Source organism: Mercenaria mercenaria, chromosome 6 (assembly GCF_021730395.1).
Source record: "Mercenaria mercenaria strain notata chromosome 6, MADL_Memer_1, whole genome shotgun sequence".
Lineage (NCBI taxonomy): Eukaryota > Metazoa > Mollusca > Bivalvia > Venerida > Veneridae > Mercenaria > Mercenaria mercenaria.
The window spans coordinates 79,408,132-79,426,652 of record NC_069366.1 but is presented as its reverse complement, the minus strand read 5'-3'; the positions used below and the strand labels follow the sequence as shown (position 1 = coordinate 79,426,652).

The 18,521-nt window shown below is 35.2% G+C and overlaps 1 protein-coding gene across 1 annotated transcript; it reads left to right on the top strand.

The window, feature by feature from the left end:
* The first annotated feature begins 10,942 nt into the window (after positions 1–10,942).
* LOC123548438 (uncharacterized) lies at positions 10,943–18,519 on the top strand. The gene is made up of 5 exons (XM_045335703.2): positions 10,943–11,175; positions 15,954–16,085; positions 16,517–16,680; positions 17,140–17,297; positions 17,991–18,519. Exons 1-5 carry the CDS (start codon positions 10,985–10,987, stop codon positions 18,135–18,137), a joined length of 792 nt encoding a protein of 263 aa, XP_045191638.2. The 5' UTR covers positions 10,943–10,984; the 3' UTR covers positions 18,138–18,519.
* Positions 18,520–18,521: the final 2 nt, after the last annotated feature.

The window sequence follows — 18,521 nt, the reverse complement described above, 5'->3', positions numbered from 1 at the left end:
CTGAAAGGGCCAGAATTAGCTATTTTGACCTTGTCTGCACAATAGCAGCTTCATTTATGATTTGATTTTAACCAAACTTGCACACAACTTGTATCACCATAAGATCTCAATTCCTTTTTAGACGCCCGAAGGGACTTATTCTGTTATCACCTCGGTGTCCGTCTGTCTGTTTGTTGGTTAGCAATTTCCCTTCCGCTCTGTAACTCTTGAACCCCTTGAAGGATTTCAAAGAAACCTGACACAAATGTTCACCTCATCGAAACGATGTGCAGAGCGCATGTTTCGGATGGTTCACTTCAAGGTCAAGGTCACACTTAGGCGTCAAAGGTCATATGTTACTATAAATAGCTTATTTAGTAACTTTTTAGCTCACCTGTCACAAAGTAACAAGGTGAGCTTTTGTGATCGCGCAGCGTCCGTCCTCCGTCCGTCCGTTAGTCCATAAACTTTTGCTTGTGACCACTCTAGAGGTCACATTTTTCATGGGGTCTTTATGAAAATTGGTCAGAATGTTTACCTTGATGATATCTAGGTCAAGTTTGAAACTGGGTCAAGTGCGGTCAAAAACTAGGTCAGTAGGTCTAAAAATAGAAAAACCCTGTGACCTCTCTAGAGGCCATATTTTTCAGAAGATCTTCATGAAAATTGGTCAGAATGTTCATCTTGATGATATCTAGGTCAAGTTTGAAACTGGGTCAGGTGCCGTCAAAAACTAGGTCAGTAGGTCAAATGATAGAAAAACCTTGTGACCTCTCTAGAGGCCATATTTTTCATGGGATCTGTATGAAAGTTGGTCTGAATGTTCATCTTGATGATGTCTAGGTCAAGTTCGAAACTGAGTCACGTGCGGTCCAAAACTAGGTCAGTAGGTCTAAAAATAGAAAAACCTTGTGACCTTTCTAGAGGCCATACTTTTCAATGGATTTTCATGAAAGTTGGTCAGAATGTTCACCTTGATAGTATCTAGGTCAAGTTCGAAACTGGGTCATGTGCCGTCAAAAACTAGGTCAGTAGGTCAAATAATAAAAAAAACCTTGTGACCTCTCTAGAGGCAATATTTTTCATGGGATCTGTATGAAAGTTGATCTGAATGTTCATCTTGATGATATCTAGGTCAAGTTCGAAACTGGGTCAACTGCAGTCCAAAACTAGGTCAGTAGGTCTAAAAATAGAAAAACCTTGTGACCTCTCTAGAAGCCATACTTGTGAATGGATCTTCATGAAAATTGGTCAGAATGTTCACCTTGATGATATCTAGGTCAGATTTAAAACTGGGTCACATGCCATCAATAACTAGGTCAGTAGGTCAGATAATAGAAAAACCTTGTGACCTCTCTAGAGGCCATATTTTTCATGGGATCTGTATGAAAGTTTGTCTGAATATTCATCTTGATGATATCTAGGTCAGGTTCGAAACTGGGTTAACTGTGGTCAAAAACTAGGTCAGTAGGTCTAAAAATAGAAAAACTTTGTGACCTCTCTAGAGGCCATACTTTTGAATGGATCTTCATGAAAATTAGTCAGAATGTTCTCCTGGATGATATCTAGGTCAAGTTCGAAACTGGGTCACGTGTCATCAATAACTAGGTCAGTAGGTCAAATAATAAAAAACCATGTGACCTCTCTAGAGGCCATATTTTTCAATGGATCTTCATGAAAATTGGTCAGAATTTTTGTCTTGATGATATCTTGGTCAGGTTCAAAACTGGGTCACATGAGCTCAAAAACTAGGTCACTGTGTCAAAAAATAGAAAAAACGATGCCATACTCAGTTCAAAACTGGGTCATGTGGGGACAGGTGAGCGATTCAGGACCATCATGGTCCTCTTGTTTATTATTGGCCATAGGCAAGAACTGAGACCACTTTACTGTGGTACAACATGGATGGTACCTCCAATTTTTAGGTGTATTTTGACATATCTGTACCTTGTTAGAATTTTTTTTTCATTTTGGTTAAAGCAATGGTTCTCAGGTGAGCGATATAGGGCCATCATGGCTCTCTTGTTTCATGAACTGGTTAAATGGTCATGAACCATCTACCATATCTCTGCTACAGTTTCTCTGTTGATGGCTTGCTTTGTGATGTACATCTCTGGCTATATTTGCTGTGCTCAGTGTTTCCAGAGAGTCTGCTCTTACCTTTTTAAACTATGTTATTTATATTCGCCAAAGTTTCTTGTCACAAACTACTTGATTGATATTCATTGAACAACATGGTCCTTACACAGAGCCCTTATGTTTGTTTCAATGGTTTTGCTCCACTAAACCTATTAGTTGCAACTAAAAAAAGAAAAAACTTTAAACTACTGGATGGATCTTCATAAAACTGTGTGTTTTGGTGGGGAAAGGACTCTGTTATACTCCCAGTTACCAAGTACCTCAGGGCTATGAGAGATGTTCAGTTTATAAAAGTTACTTAACACTTCAAAATCTTACTGGGTGCAGGACATGCAAGAGAATTTCGACATAAATGCACTTATGATATTTGGTTTTAGTGCAATAGAAAAAGTATACTGGTGAAATTCAGGAAACGTTTCAAAATTGACCTAACCTGTACTGTTACTGAGTGCATTGCCTGTATGACCCCAAAAGCTAACAAAAAGATAGATGCACGCCAAGTAAAGAGTTCCTCTCAAAACATTAACCCATTATTTAGTTCTAATATATTGGAAAACTTAAATTTTGTTATTCATATGTTATTGTTATTTTGTCCTAGTTAGGTGGAACATACAGACATAAGTGGTTGTACTATGTCAGAAAAGATGACAATGATAGTGAGAAACTGAAGATTGTTAAGCTCGATTCTTACACTAGTAAGTAACGACTTTATTTAACGAGGCTACACATTGAGTGTCCCCATCTACCATGTGGGCCTCAACATATAAACATAAACACATACAATCTAAAACAGTGATATAACAATAGTAAATTTATACAATGTAAATAGTTATTTGTTATACAAGGTTTTGTAACAAAGTTCAGTGGAAACAAATATTTATAATTAAAGCAAGTGGAAAATCATAGTCTTAAGCACAGTAAAAAATAATCAATTCCATTTTCAGTCTCAGTTGTGAACATCATACAAAAACAATTTAAATACTTGAAGCAGAAAAATGCCACTTAAAGATATGATGCTTGGAATTGTGCGAGTGATTCAGAATTACGAATACTAAGGGGAATATCATTCCATAATTTTGGACCTGAATACACTGTTTGACAAGGCAATAGTCAGCTCTGAATGCTATACAGAAAATACAAACTTTAAAACTACTATTTACAGTTTAATGACTTTCAAAGAATGGATTACATAGTGTCTAGGCAGCTCCAATATGTTAATGGAGGATTCTTAAGAGACAACTGCAGAAACCAGACAATGACTTCAGATTGATCTTAAGAAACTGGACTAAATGAACTATTAATATAAATTTCCTGTCTTGGTCTAAGTATTGCAGAATGATTTTTTGTTGTAAAGGATTTTAAGGATGTTGTGTACCTTAACATTATTGTGTGCATGTCCAACCGGAAGCTAACTGGAAGCTAACGTGAGGATTTACGACAAACTAAATCTGTTTACATATTCATTCTTCTGAAACGGGTTAAAACCTGTCTTCGATCTGATGCTTAATGGATTAATAATTCTGAAATGATGAATAAATTACTACATAAAAAGTACAAAACACTGTGTTAAATTTTCAGAATGAGGTCATAGACGTCACGATCTTGCGTGTCGGTTACCATGCAAAATGAAAAGCTCTATATCTGAATGGATTTGATTTGAACTGAAGTTGTTCTACATCATCACCCACACCATATATGACAAGGTCTGTAAGTGAAGATGTGTTGGGCAACTTCTATCCTGGATGGACAAAGGTCTTAGACACCTCTCCCCTCCACCACCTCTCCCAAATTCTTCACTTATTATCTTGTCACTACAGAAATGGTTTATTTCCGCTGACGAAACAGTAGTGCATGGTATTATTCACATAAAAATAACTTTAGCTTTCGAAGACATTCCCTGTTCTACTACCAGCATGTTGTGCTCAGTCTTTCCCCTGATGACTTATTATTTTCTCTTTCAGTGATTCATATTGATAATATTATAATCAGCAATCAGCTAATGCACTGTCTGTTTAAATTAATAAATTTGCCTAAGGCAAATCTAGGAATTTAGTATTGAACAATTTTTATTTTCTTTTTGCAGAAAAAGATCAATTTTCAAAACTATGAAGGTACCAAGAATTGTGTATTAGCAGTTTACCTGATGATCTATATTTCCTCACAGCAGGAATTACAGGGATACTTTATAACACCTGCAAATCTGTTAAACTTATAGATATGCTAGTTTCATCTCTAACATAAAAATCTTATATAATAATAATACATAATTGTTTAGGTGTTAATAGAGTGTTCTGAAGCTGGTTTATATCTGGGAAGTGTTGTTTATTCTCAGCACCTTTGATAGAATAAACCTGATGAGATTGAGGAGTTGATTTCTTAGAAAAGAACTAGGGAAAAATAACACATTGAGTTGCAAATAGGTAACAAATTCTTCAAAAACAGCAGAGACTATCATTCTAAAGTAATGATGTCAAGTTTGGAGACTAGTCTAAAACACCAGCAAGTAAAATTTCTGAACAAAGTCTCAAAATTGACCAATGGCAAGGCTGTTTCTGAGTTTACAGTTAGATTCAACAAAATGTTGACTATAAATTTTTTTATAAACTCACCTGTAGCTGGGTTTTAAAGATTCTAAGTACAATTCCTTTCCCCACAGAAAAACTCCTAGCCCCTTTAAGGTAAGGCGTAAAAAAAAATTGTTGTTTCCAGTACCCCGACCTGCCCTAAATTTTTGGCCCAACCCTAAATGTTTTTATGGCCTTGGAGAATATTTTTTTCAACTTTTTGACAAAAAGTTGCAAAACTGCACTTTTTATGCTTTAAACATGCCTAGTGATGTTAGAAATCAACTTACTGATGCTCTAAAGGCATAACCCCCTTGTTTGTATTCATTTTTTGATACAAAAATAATTTCTGAAAAGTCTCCCTCAATAAAAAAAAAAAATCAAAAAAAAAAATTTCCGACCTACCTACCCTTATTTTTTTGAGCATGTTACCGGAAATAAAGAATTTTTTTTAGGCCTAACTTGAGATTGCTTAAAGACTGACAATTTTAGTCCCCTTGTTTAACATTTTATCTAATTCCATGTTTGTAGGAGTTACTCGTCTTGTCCTATACTTACCGTTTGTCTCCCCATATGTGAGGGTATATTTTGAGTTCTTCTTGTTTGTCTGTGTCACAAAAGACTCTTCTAAAAGTACTACTTAAATTTCAATTAAACTTTGTAGGAAGGTTCAATACCAAGGCTATTTTCCAGCATCCTCAGCAGTCTCTGGTACTACTGATTGGATTTGAATGGAATTTTAAAGATCCTGGATTGATCAGTATTAAGTTTTGTTGCCCATATTCTACAAGTTTAATGATTTTGGCATAGTAATAGACCTTTGAAACCTCAAATAAATCTTGTCTTGAGTACTGGTGTTTTTTTTTCTGAAAACAAAAACCTGTTTCACACAAAAAATGGGCTGTTTTAGAGTTGGCTATTTTCCAACACATGTTTATGCTATGGCCAGACTTTGAATACCCACTCACCCTTCCAGTCAAATGAAGTGGAACAGTGAGATGTGCTTTTAACAAAAGCATGTGTCTGGTTAACTGCATGATTGATGAGCTGGTTGGAGTTGCTCCTCTTTGCGGAGTATTACCTTACTTGCTACAATGATCAACCTTGTGTTTTGTTACCAAAGCACCAAAGACTTCCAGGCTTTAGATCTAATCAGATTGTGCGTTGTTTGATGATTTCCAAAAGTGAGGCATCCTTTGTTAAGCCAAATAATAAGAAGGTAGATCTATATAAATTTGATTTTCAAAAATAAATAGATAGATACTTTGTGTTAGTTAAGCTACATTTTACTTTGTGAAAAAATTAAGGACTCTTCGTGATCAACTCTGTGTAATTAACTTTAAAGGAAACATTGTGTTTTAATCTAAGTAACTTTGTGAAAGTGAAGAAACATTTTTTTTTGAAATTTATTTGTTGAAGTTTCAGAAATAAAAAATTAGAAAACAGTTTACAGGAGACTTGTGTGTATTTTAATAAAAGAAACATTACTCCCACATCTTAAGACAAACAAAATTTATCGTTCATAATATTACTATAAATAGCTTATTTTGTAACCTTTTTATTACTGGCAGTAGGAGAAAACCCGAGACCACTTTTCTGTGGTACAACATGGATGGTACCTCCAATATTTAGGTGTATTTTCACATATCTGTACATGGTAAGGATTTTTTTGTGGACTTTGAATTTTTTTTTTTTGAATTTCTTCCCTTTGTTGTTCATGTCCTTTGGGCTTCAACAGTCAAGTTCTTTAAATTTTGCTCCCATCCTCTGATATAACCCTTTGGGCATATATTGCTCCACTTGGCGGAGCTCTTGTTTCACAGAGTTGTTATTCCTAACCTCATTTTTCATCTCTGTTAGTGTCTACAAACTAGTACCTCCACAATGCATGACAAGAGCAGAACGTTCAATGGTCTTAAATTAAATAGCATATGATGTCATAAAGAAAACAAAATAAATGTGATTACAAGCACTTATTTTTTTACTTGTTTGTAGCAGTTTTAAAGTAAAAAACTTACAAAACTTTAACTGTATGTCTGTTGAACAAGAGGGCCCTAGATTGCTTACCTCTACTTGCACTCTACTTTCTTGAACAATGATAACATAGTTTACAATGATAACATAGTTTACATACTAAGAGACAATATCAAACAAGAAGATTTTTTAATTCTCTATGACATACATTGACCAAAACCCCTGGTTGTCACGTTTTTTGATGAAACAGAACAAAACTTATTTTAAAATCTGAATTTCTCCCCTTGTCATAGAACTTTGTGTTGCAAGAAAGATAAGTAAAGTTGGAGTTATTCCCCATGTCCAAGAACTGCCTTCATGTTAAACAAGGTAAGTTAGTTGAGTTTTTCCATTTATCCTTGGACTGCTTTCACATTGTAAGAGGTAGGTTTGTTGAGATGTTCGGAACTCATTTCCCTTGTCCTCGCATTTATAAATATTTGAGTGAACACGATAAATGGTTCAAAATTTGAATGCAGCTGATAAAAGAACAAAAGCATGCATTTGAAAAAAAAAAGCAAAAAGTTCAAACAGTCTTTTTTTTTTCAATATAAAGCATCTTTCAAAGTTTGGCATATCATTAAAAAAGATAAATGGCAGTCAATAATAAATATTTGTATTGATTAATAATAATCGAAGTTTGTTAAGTATACCAGGTTTGCAAAGCATGTCAATGTGATATTATTACATTTTATGTTGAATACAATGAATATTATCATTAATAATAAAGATAAATCTAGAATAAGTAATGAATGGTAAAATTTGAAAAGAAACTTTGGTATGACATGATAAATCAAAGATTTACATGTAAAACCTGCTGTGGAATCATTTAATTTTGTGGTCACAAAATTTTCTGGTTTGAACAAGAATAGCCGTTTTGTGGGAATATAAATTGATTGGCAACAAAGTTATTTCCGAAGGTGAAAGGCCTGACTGTCTTTACAAACAGACACATAGAAATTCTTGCTATTTTATCAAAAACTTTCATTTAAGATGTATGGCTTTATAGTAATTTCAGCAAAAAAAAAGGAAAAAGAAATTGAGGATGATGAACGCCATTTTTTAATGCAAATTGATTGTTGTAACCATGGAAACTTGAAAAAAGTTTTTTTTTACAGAAATAATTAGTAACAATACAATATCTAAAGGGTCAGTAATGAGTTATGAGTATTTTCAATTGTTTTTGAACTCCAAATTAGTTGTAATAAAAGAAACCTAAGTACATGCAAGGCTGTTAAGAATTGACCTTTTTGACAATGAGCTTCATAGATTATTATTGTGGTTGTATTTCTTTTTAATTCAGATTAGAGTACATTTCTGATGCCTTTAATACATGGACAGCTTGCAGATGCATTTTTCTTCTTCCATAGAATACAAAATTGATACAAAAAGTGCTTACAAAGGTCTGAATTATAATTTTCTTGTATGTTGCCATGGTAACAGAGCACAATCTTTAAATTTTAGAAAAGTTTTGGACTGCATAACTTTATTAAAAGGCTATACTGAAGGTATTCATGTTTTACTATACTTCTGGCAATAGGTTATACTGTAATCTTAGCATTTATTATTTTGCTAAAAACTCATTTTTGTCAATTTTCAAAAGTTTCTAAAATCACAAGTATGAATAACCCACTAAATTTCCTCCTTAATTTGAAATGGATATCATTGCCCTACTAAATCCATGAAAGTGTTATATTCAGATGCATGCACATTTTATTTTATATGATGTTAAAAAATATACATGCAGACCAATTTTTATAGATTAAGGGGGACATTTATAAAATTGTTTCTTCTAAAACTATGAAAATGTTGAAAGACAATGTTTGTTTAAAATATTTACTTTAAGTATGTATTTCAGGCAAATATGGAAATTAGTGTCCTATATCATATATAAAGACACCACAATGTGTCAAGAAACTTGTCACATTTTAGTAAAAGAAATGGCCATTTTTCGCAAAAGTAGAATATTTTAAGAGCTGATTCATATCTTTTCACCCTAAATTCTTCATATATGGCTTGAACATTAAGAAAAGGTGCAAATATGAAGTAATTCTGAGACTATGACTTTCTGGCCCCTTCTTTATTTTTTTTGGTGTTTACATAGAATTGAGCTTAATATCTATGGCTTTCCCCTGTCAATCCACAAAATTAAATTCCAACAAGCAACTGAATTTGTTGTTTCTTTTACATGAAAGTGTTGAAATCCACAAATTATATCACAGCAGAACAGCCATTGTGACCAAAACCATGAAATTTTGTGTCTCCTTAATCAAATTATTTCATAGAAAAGAATTCCATTTGACTTTGTCCTCTATTTTAGCCTGTCTTGTGACAGTAGATAAAAGGCTGTCTTAAAATTTCACTGACAGACTGTTTTTAGATACCATCTTTCAATACAAGGGCAGTAGGTTACATCTTTGATAAAACAAGAGAAATTTGGATATTATGTAATGTTTTCAAACAGATGTTAAATTTCATTATGAAGATCTAATGTTAGATTAATATAATTAGTAACAAGAGTGTTTCCATTGATTTATATTAACCAGCAAGAAAACAATGATGATATTTCCTAAAATTGTGGTTAAACATTTAGATATCTCAAGACAATTTTTGATTAATTATAAAAATACTTTGTTATAAATTTTAGCTAGAGTTATTTTACTGAAGTACCACTTTGCATAAAAATTGCTATGTCGAAATAGGGGCATATCATTGAGAATTCTAGCATAAAACTGCTGTTCTTGTCGCTTTTTGGGAGTGTTTTAACAGAAGAGAAAACTTGTGTTAACAGAGAGATTCTTGTGCTCACATGCTGTTGAAAAACCTTTTTATATATGCGCATCCCATGGCAAAGCGCAAGCATATAACAGCCCCAAAACGGATAAGTCAAATGGAAATGATGTCAATGTGAAACAAGAGCTGTCTCCATAGGATGACACATGCCCCCGATGGCACTTTGAATGAATAGTTATGGCCGATGTTAGAGTTTAGGACCTTTGTCCTACGGACCTGGGTCTTGCGCGCGACATGTCGTCTTACTGTGGTACACATTCATGCCCAATAATTTTAAAATCCATTCATGAATGACAAAGATATGGACCGGACACGCCCATCAATGCACTATCATGAAATATGACCTTTAACATCTAAGTGTGACCTTGACCTTTGAGCTACAGACCTGGGTCTTGCGCGCGACACGTCGTCTTACTGTGGTACACATTCATGCCAAGTTATTTGAAAATCCATCCATCGATGACAAAGATATGGACCAAACACGAATGCACTATCATGAAAAATGACCTTTAACGTCTAAGTGTGACCTTGACCTTTGAGCTACGGACCTGGGTCTTGCGCGCGACACGTCGTCTTACTGTGGTACACATTCAGGCCAAGTTATTTGAAAATCCATCCATCGATGACAAAGATACGGACCGGACATGAAAATTGCGGACAGACTGACAGACCGACAGACGGACAGACGGTTCAAAAACTATATGCCTCCCTTCGGGGGCATAAAAACAACTCAGACATTCCCACGCATTTCTTAGAAGTTTAATGATGTTGAGGGACAATATATTCATTTAATAGTTTTTATGTATTTTATGCTAGACAAGCATTAGCGCATGTTCATTTTGTGTTATAACATCTTCAGAATCCCTTAGGATTCTGCAGATGTTACAACACGAAAAAACATGCGTTATCCCTACAAAACCAAACCAGATTTAACTGCATGTCAGATAATTATAGTGTCAGTCCATTTTGAGAGTCAACCTTACATACAAAATCACCAATGAGATACTATCTAAAGGTTATATAGTATAAATAAGCATATAAATTATATAATGATAAGTATATTAATATTGAAATTATATCAAAACTTGCAAAACATTCTTTTTAATGAAATGTTAAATATCAATGGTTGAATGTTAACACAATAGATTCAAATAAATGAAAAGGCTGTTGATTAACAGGTCAGTGTTAATTCTGTATTTCTAAGTATTAGTGTATATTTTGCAGTGGATATTTTGCAGTGGGAAAAAGCATAACTTATTTTGGGCTGGTAAATCATAACTTGGAAACTAAAGCATAATTATAACTGTTTTAATTTTGTACATTGAGAGAGAAATTATGTATCATTTTATCTACGTTTAAAAAAAAATCAACATTAAAAAAAAAACTGTTACGGATTTTGCAAAGCAAACAGTATGTCGCTATCAGGATTTGAAATAATTTAAGTCCTTACCATCTATTTGTTAGTTATAAGTACATGATAATTTAGAGGCAGAGATATGTTGTATCTATACTTATTAGCAGTGTTTGTTACTCTAACAGAGGGGGTTTACCATCCTCACCCAGGGGCTCGTTTCCAATGGCAACTGGAAGTTGATGATGACAACCCAATGGTTTACAGCATGCATGCGGATATGTATGATGCTGACCTTTGGGCACTTACGCCACAGGACATATCTGCAATACACGCGTAAGTTTAATCCTGGTTAATTTTTGTATTCTTTTATACCATGTATTGCAAATATTCATTAGGGTTGTATTTTCGCTAATTTTTGTGATCAGATGGACAGGCAAAGTCAATAGTCTTGTGAATGATAAAAAGCATTACATGTATGTCTAATAGTATATCGAGGGACAAAGAGCAAACTTTCTTGCTAAATTTCTATAATGAACTTGTCCATCTTCCAATTTGGACAATACCATAAACTGTTAAAAAGGATGCTTATCAAAAAGATACTGGTTGAATAGTGAACAGTGCAGATCATGCATGTATGTGCAGGCTGATCATGATCTACACTGGTCGCAAAGGCAGAATCAATCGTGCCCAGCATGGTAAGGGTTAAAGTGGCATACATGTATCTGGTAAAACTGAAGTCCTCTAAAATAACTGAAAACTTCTATTTTGTGAAAATGGTATTTGCACACACTTATTGGAATATATTTATATTTTTCAAAGTAGTCCAGCAAGAGGGTGAGGGTGTAACCAAAGTGACACTGAGATGGGTATTTATTCTGCTCTCTCCCCTCACCCCCAACACACCCGAAAATCCAAAACAGAAAAAGAATGTCACACTTCATGGTGATCATATGTATGATGAGTTAATGGAGTCTCCTTGAAACTGAGAAGGTAGTTTTCTCCACAAACTTGAGGGTGTATGGGCGCCCCCTACCTTCGTCCATCCCAGTAAAATATATATTGATACATCTACATTTCATGTGATTATGAGTATGAAATTTAATTTGAATCCCTTCAAAAATATGGAAGTTTTTCACAACACAAGTTTTTTTGCGGTGTGATGACCATGCAACCCACCAGTCAACCAACTCTACAATGACTGACTCCTATATACAACCCACAATTAACTTCATCTATAGATTTAAATTCTGTATGGCAGGCAGTTACTTTTACTAGCATTCATGGATTATGTAGTACTTACTACCAAGCTAGCAATTGAAACTACTGTTTTTCTGTGTGACCGTCTACTTTTACTAGCATTCATGGATTATGTAGTACTTACTACCAAGCTAGCAATGGAAACTACTGTTTTTCTGTGTGACCGTCTACTTTTACTAGCATTCATGGATTATGTAGTATTTACTACCAAGCTAGCAATGGAAACTACTGTTGTTCTTTGTGACCGTGTACTTTTACTAGCATTCATGGATTATGTAGTATTTACTACCAAGCTAGCAATGGAAACTACTGTTTTTCTGTGTAACCGTCTACTTTTACTAGCATTCATGGATTATGTAGTACTTACTACCAAGCTAGCAATGGAAACTACTGTTGTTCTTTGTGACCGTGTACTTTTACTAGCATTCATGGATTATGTAGTACTTACTACCAAGCTAGCAATGGAAACTACTGTTGTTCTTTGTGACCGTCTACTTTTACTAGCATTCATGGATTATGAAGTACTTACTACCAAGCTAGCAATAGAAACTACTGTTGTTCTTTGTGACCGTCTATTTTTACTAGCATTCATGGATTATGTAGTACTTACTATCAAGCTAGCAATGGAAACTACTGTTGTTCTTTGTGATTGAATTACTGTGCTGTTATACCTTGAAACTAGGTATCATTGATGTGCATGAGTAGTGTAAATTTATATTCAGCCGAGAAGTATTCACCAAATGCATGGTTGGAAAAAATGACTGGAAGCGGATACTAGTAATCAAATAGATCTTGTTATAGGCTGTTAGTACATCATTGACATGTACCTTCACAGGACAGTTTCAGCCTTTCAGAAAGCTGTAGGCCTATGATTAAATGTACAATAAATTTGTCTTTAGAAATATTTGTAAATTAAAAAAGACATGTAAATTTACAAGTATTAAGTCAGTTTACACAAAACCCATGACTATAAAAATGTGTTTATATTAAATACCTTTTTCCCAGAACAATCTCTCTGCCCCATCAGGTTTCTGAAAGCTTTGATTGTTAACAAGGAAGGGAGGGAAGGCAATTATGCTATCTGAACTGACAGCAAGTTTCTGTTTAAAGGAATGAAGAATGGAGGGAATGTGACAAGTTAATTTAACTACCAACATGTTTATGATAACAGAAAGGGAGGGAAGGTGTTATGTCATTGGGCTAACAGCAGGTTTGTGTTTACATGAAGGGAGGGAAGGTGTTACGTTATTGGGCTAACAGCAGGTTTGTGTTTACATGAAGGGAGGGAAGGTGTTACGTTATTGGGCTAACAGCAGGTTTGTGTTTACATGAAGAGAGGGAAGGTGTTATGTTATTGGACTAACAGCAGGTTGTGTTTACTTGAAGGGAGGGAAGGTGTTACGTTATTGGGCTAACAGCAGGTTTGTGTTTAAATGAAGGGAGGGAAGGTGTTATGTTATTGGGCTAACAGCAGGTTTGTGTTTACTTGAAGGGAGGGAAGGTGTTATGTTATTGGACTAACAGCATGTTTGTGTTTACATGAAGGGAGGGAAGGTATTATGTTTTTGGGCTACCAACATGTTTATGTTTACAGGAAGGGAGGGAAGCTATTGGGCTAACAGCAGGTTTGTGTTTACAGGAAGGGAGGGAAGGTGTTATGTTTTTGGGCTACCAACATGTTTATGTTTACAGGATGGGAGGGAAGCTATTGGGCTAACAGCAGGTTTGTGTTTACAGGAAGGGAGGGAAGGTGTTATGTTACTGGGCTAACAGAAGTTTGTGTTTACATGAATATGACATGTTATTTAAAATAACAAAAGATTTTGATTTCCAAGAAGAGACTAGGAAGGTGATGCATTATTTAAACTAAAAGCAGGGTTTTGCTTACAGGAAGGGAGGGAAGGAGATACATTCTTTAAACTAAAAGCAGGGTTTTGCTTACAGGAAGAGAGGGAAGGTGATACATTCTTTAAACTAAAAGCAACGTTTTGCTTACATGGAGGGAGGGAAGGTGATACATTCTTTAAACTAAAAGCAAGGTTTTGCTTACAGGAAGAGAGTGAAGGTGATACATTCTTTAAACTAAAAGCATGGTTTTGCTTACAAGGAGGGAGGGAAGGTGATACATTCTTTAAACTAAAAGCAAGGTTTTGCTTACAGGAAGAGGGGGAAGGTGATGCATTCTTTAAACTAAAAGCAGGGTTTTGCTTACAGGAAGGGAGGGAAGGTAATACATTCATTAAACTAAAAGCAGGGTTTTGCTTACAGGAAGAGAGTGAAGGTGATACATTCTTTAAACTAAAAGCAAGGTTTTGCTTACAGGAAGAGAGTGAAGGTGATACATTCTTTAAACTAAAAGCAAGGTTTTGCTTACAGGAAGGGAGGGAAGGCGATACATTTTTTAAACTAAAAGCAGTGTTTTGCTTACAGGAAGGTGATACATTCTTAAATCTAAAAGCAGGGTTATGCTTACAGGAAGAGATGGAAGGTGATGCATTCTTTAAACTAAAAGCAAGGTTTTGCTTACAGGAAGAGAGTGAAGGTGATACATTCTTTAAACTAAGAGCAGGGTTTTGCTTACATGGAGGGAGGGAAGGTGATACATTCTTTAAACTAAAAGCAAGGTTTTGCTTACAGGAAGAGAGTGAAGGTGATACATTCTTTAAACTAAAAGCATGGTTTTGCTTACAAGGAGGGAGGGAAGGTGATACATTCTTTAAACTAAAAGCAAGGTTTTGCTCACAGGAAGAGAGTGAAGGTGATACATTCTTTAAACTAAAAGCAGGGTTTTGCTTACAGGAAGAGAGGGAGGTGATACATTCTTTAAACTAAAAGCAAGGTTTTGCTTACAGGAAGGGAGGAAAGGCGATACATTTTAAAACTAAAAGCAATGTTTTGCTTACAGGAAGAGGGGGAAGGTGATGCATTCTTTAAACTAAAAGCAGGGTTTTGCTTACAGGAAGGGAGGGAAGGTAATACATTCTTTAAACTAAAAGCAGGGTTTTGCTTACAGGAAGGGAGGGAAGGCGATACATTTTAAAACTAAAAGCAGTGTTTTGCTTACAGGAAGAGGGGGAAGGTGATGCATTCTTTAAACTAAAAGCTGGGTTTTGCTTACAGGAAGGGAGGGAAGGTAATACATTCATTAAACTAAAAGCAGGGTTTTGCTTACAGGAAGTAAGTGAAGGTGATACATTCTTTAAACTAAAAGCAGGGTTTTGCTTACAGGAAGTAAGGGAAGGCGATACATTTTTTAAACTAAGAGCAGGGTTTTGCTTACAGGAAGGGAAGAAAGGTGATACATTCTTTAAACTAAAAGCAGGGTTTTGCTTATAGGAAGGAAGGGAAGGTGATACAATCTTTAAACTAAAAGCAGGGTTTTGCTTATAGTAAGAGAGGGAAAGTGATACAAATCTTTAAACTAAAAACAAGGTTTTGCTTACAGTACAGGAAGGTAAGGAAGGGGATTCATTCTTTAACCTAAAAGCTGGGTTTTGCTTACAGGAAAAGAAGGAAGGTGATACATTCTTTAAACTAAGGGAGGGAAGGTAATAGAAGAGGAGCGGTGGTCTTGTGGTTTAGGTGCCGGCTGCTCAACCTGGGGCTCATGGGTTCGAACCCCACTGGGGTCACAACCATGCCTTCTCATATGACACAAGTACTGGTTTTTCCAGGAAGCAGTCTCAAGAGTGGTTAAAATAAGCTTGAAGCTTTCATCACAATCGAGCTAAAATACATTAGTATGAACTAAGGTAATACATTATTTGAACTAAAAGCAGGGTTTAGCTTACATGAAGGGAGGGAAGGTAATATTTTGTATTTCACTTGAGCTAACAACATGTTTCTGTTTACAGGAAAGGAGGGAAAGTGATATGTTATTTCTCGGCTGGGTCCTACGACAAAAACCGCCCTGATGCTCATCTATTCCATAGCAGTGACATTGGTAACAAAATGCATGGCTGGGATGAATACTGGATTGATATAACGTAAACTTTTGTGAACTAAACAAACATAAAAACAGAAAATTTATGCACAAATTATAAAAAAAGACATTCAGAGTTTTCAATTTCCCTCATAATGGAGAATCAACAAATATGAAACTGTATTTTCAGTACAATTCTGTAATGTTTTACATGGAAAGCTTCACTTCCTTCTACCGCAAAGGCATGTTCATCTTTTATTTATATCTTCACTCAGTGACAGGTAACACAAAGCCTTACGTAGAGCTGTATCTTTTGTTACAATGAAATCAAATTGACTGTGAAGGTTATATTACTTCTAAAAGTTTGACCAATTATCACTTCAGTGGATAAATGATCACTGATACTGAATGTGGGATTCACATCTATGTGTATGTTGGCTGTTGAGATGATGCTGCAGTTTGTCGATATAACGTTAGAAGCTGTTATTTGTCTAGATCGAGCAACGTGAAGAGTATAATGCTGAAGCGTATGGACCTGGCTAAACGCAAGCATTGTGATGGTATTGAGCCAGACAATGTTGATGGGCATGAGGCAGGGAACGCACACTTTGCTTTCGGTTACCAGGACCAACTCATATACAACAGGTGGCTTGCAGATCGTAAGTGACCTATTTAGAATTTTTAAACTTGTTGTATTTCTTACTTTATAACAAGGTAAGTCAAGTCATTTAAGCCAACGCACGGAACCAAACCCATAATGATAATGTGACATTGTACCAATTAACACATAAATGGTTCATCAATATATGGAAGCTTCCAAATAATCATAAAGATTGGGTCTAAAGTTAAAATGCAAGTCATTCCTGCTCAGAAACAGGCTGTCTAAATTCTATAGAAAGCAATTGGAAAGTATATTTTTTAAACAGATACAGGAAACAAGTGCATTCAAACCTGTCTATAAAGACCACTCTTGTGAGAGACAAAAACTGGTCTTTATTGTTCAGAGATGGTCTTTAGCATAGCTTTGACTGTACCTATACGCTTAAAATATTCCTTCATTAAAAAGTCTTGTGTTACATAATTAAGGGTATGTATTATTAGATTTTTTTTGAAAACAGAAGCCCATGCACGTGACCTGTCCATTGGATTGAAAAATGATGCTGAACAAATCAAAGAACTTCATTCCTGGTTTGACTGGGCGCTGAATGAAGAATGCCATGAAAATGATGGTGGTAGGGAGTGTTTGCTGTATCAGCCATTCCTGGATGAGGGCAAGGTAAGTGTGAGTGGTGGTTGAGGGCAAGATAAGTGTGGGTGTTTAATAAGTGCATATGTTTGAAGGGCAAGGTAAGTGTGAGTGTGGTTTGGGGAAAAGTGTGAGCAAGGTGTAGGGTAGAATGCTTAATAAAGGCATGTGTTTGACTGGAAGGAAAGGAAAGTGCAAGTGTCAGTTGAGGGCAAGGCTTGTTTATGTGTTTGAAATAAGCATGTGTTTGATTGCAGGACAAGGTAAGTATGGTTGAGAGCAAGGTTAGTGTGTTTGATTTAGTGCATGTGTTTAAAAACTGTGCAACGTATGTGTTTGGTAAGAGTTAATGCAAAGGCATATGTTTGATAGAGGTATGTTAAGGGGGAAAGGAAAGTTCATTGTTTAGAAGCGTGTGGGACCAGGGGAGGAGAAGGAGGGGATGAATAAAGGTTAATCTTGGACAGAGACTTTGAGCAGGAGCAAGGTAAAGGTAAAAGCCTTTAATGAGGGTAAAATTAGATAAAATATTTGCAGAATTAACTGCCAGTACTCCTTTAATGTAAGGAAAAGTCACGAAATTTGCCTTCTCTACTATTTCTTGATGTGTGACTAAACTGTCTAATGCTGGCATTAATATTTATGACTTTTACACACAAGAACAAGCTAAATATCTTATACATGTATAAGTGGTTATCTCAGATATCATGACTTTTTTTACAGGCTGTTTTCAACATAGAGTATGTCAACAGCAAACATCTGTCTTCACATGACAAAAGCAAATGTACGTCACATCATCCTCAAGGAATGAGCACACAGTTCAAACTGTGGGACATCACTGACTGGGTGTACCACTGCCCTCACCAGTAACACCACTACTAAACTGACTGCACACATTATCTGATTTAATAAATTATTTTGTTAGAGGTATAGTTTGGTAACCTTTTTACCATGAAATTGCTAATGCTCATACAAGACAAATGTAAATAACAGTTAAAACATACAATATCTTTCAAATCTTTGGAGTAAAAAGAAAAAATTTCTTATCTAGTGCAATTGCGATAAATTGCTCTGAAGGTATTACTGGCAAGAATTGAAATTATTAGGTAATTTGCCCTAGTTCGTTAATGTGCAGCCTGCAAAAGTAGTAAACCAAGTGCTGTGAAAAATGTAATAGATGTCCTTATATTTGATACAATTGAAATTTTCTTACTTTTGACAGCATATATTCTAATAAACACTAAATAAATCATG

Excerpts from the sequence above, each read along its gene's own strand:
- LOC123548438 (XM_045335703.2), top strand. The coding sequence starts at position 10,985 with ATGTTGTATCTATACTTATTAGCAGTGTTTGTTACTCTAACAGAGGGG. Across the intron at positions 16,086-16,516 it reads GAATACTGGATTGATATAAC|ATCGAGCAACGTGAAGAGTA; the intron begins GTAAACTTTTGT and ends TTATTTGTCTAG. Across the intron at positions 17,298-17,990 it reads CATTCCTGGATGAGGGCAAG|GCTGTTTTCAACATAGAGTA; the intron begins GTAAGTGTGAGT and ends CTTTTTTTACAG.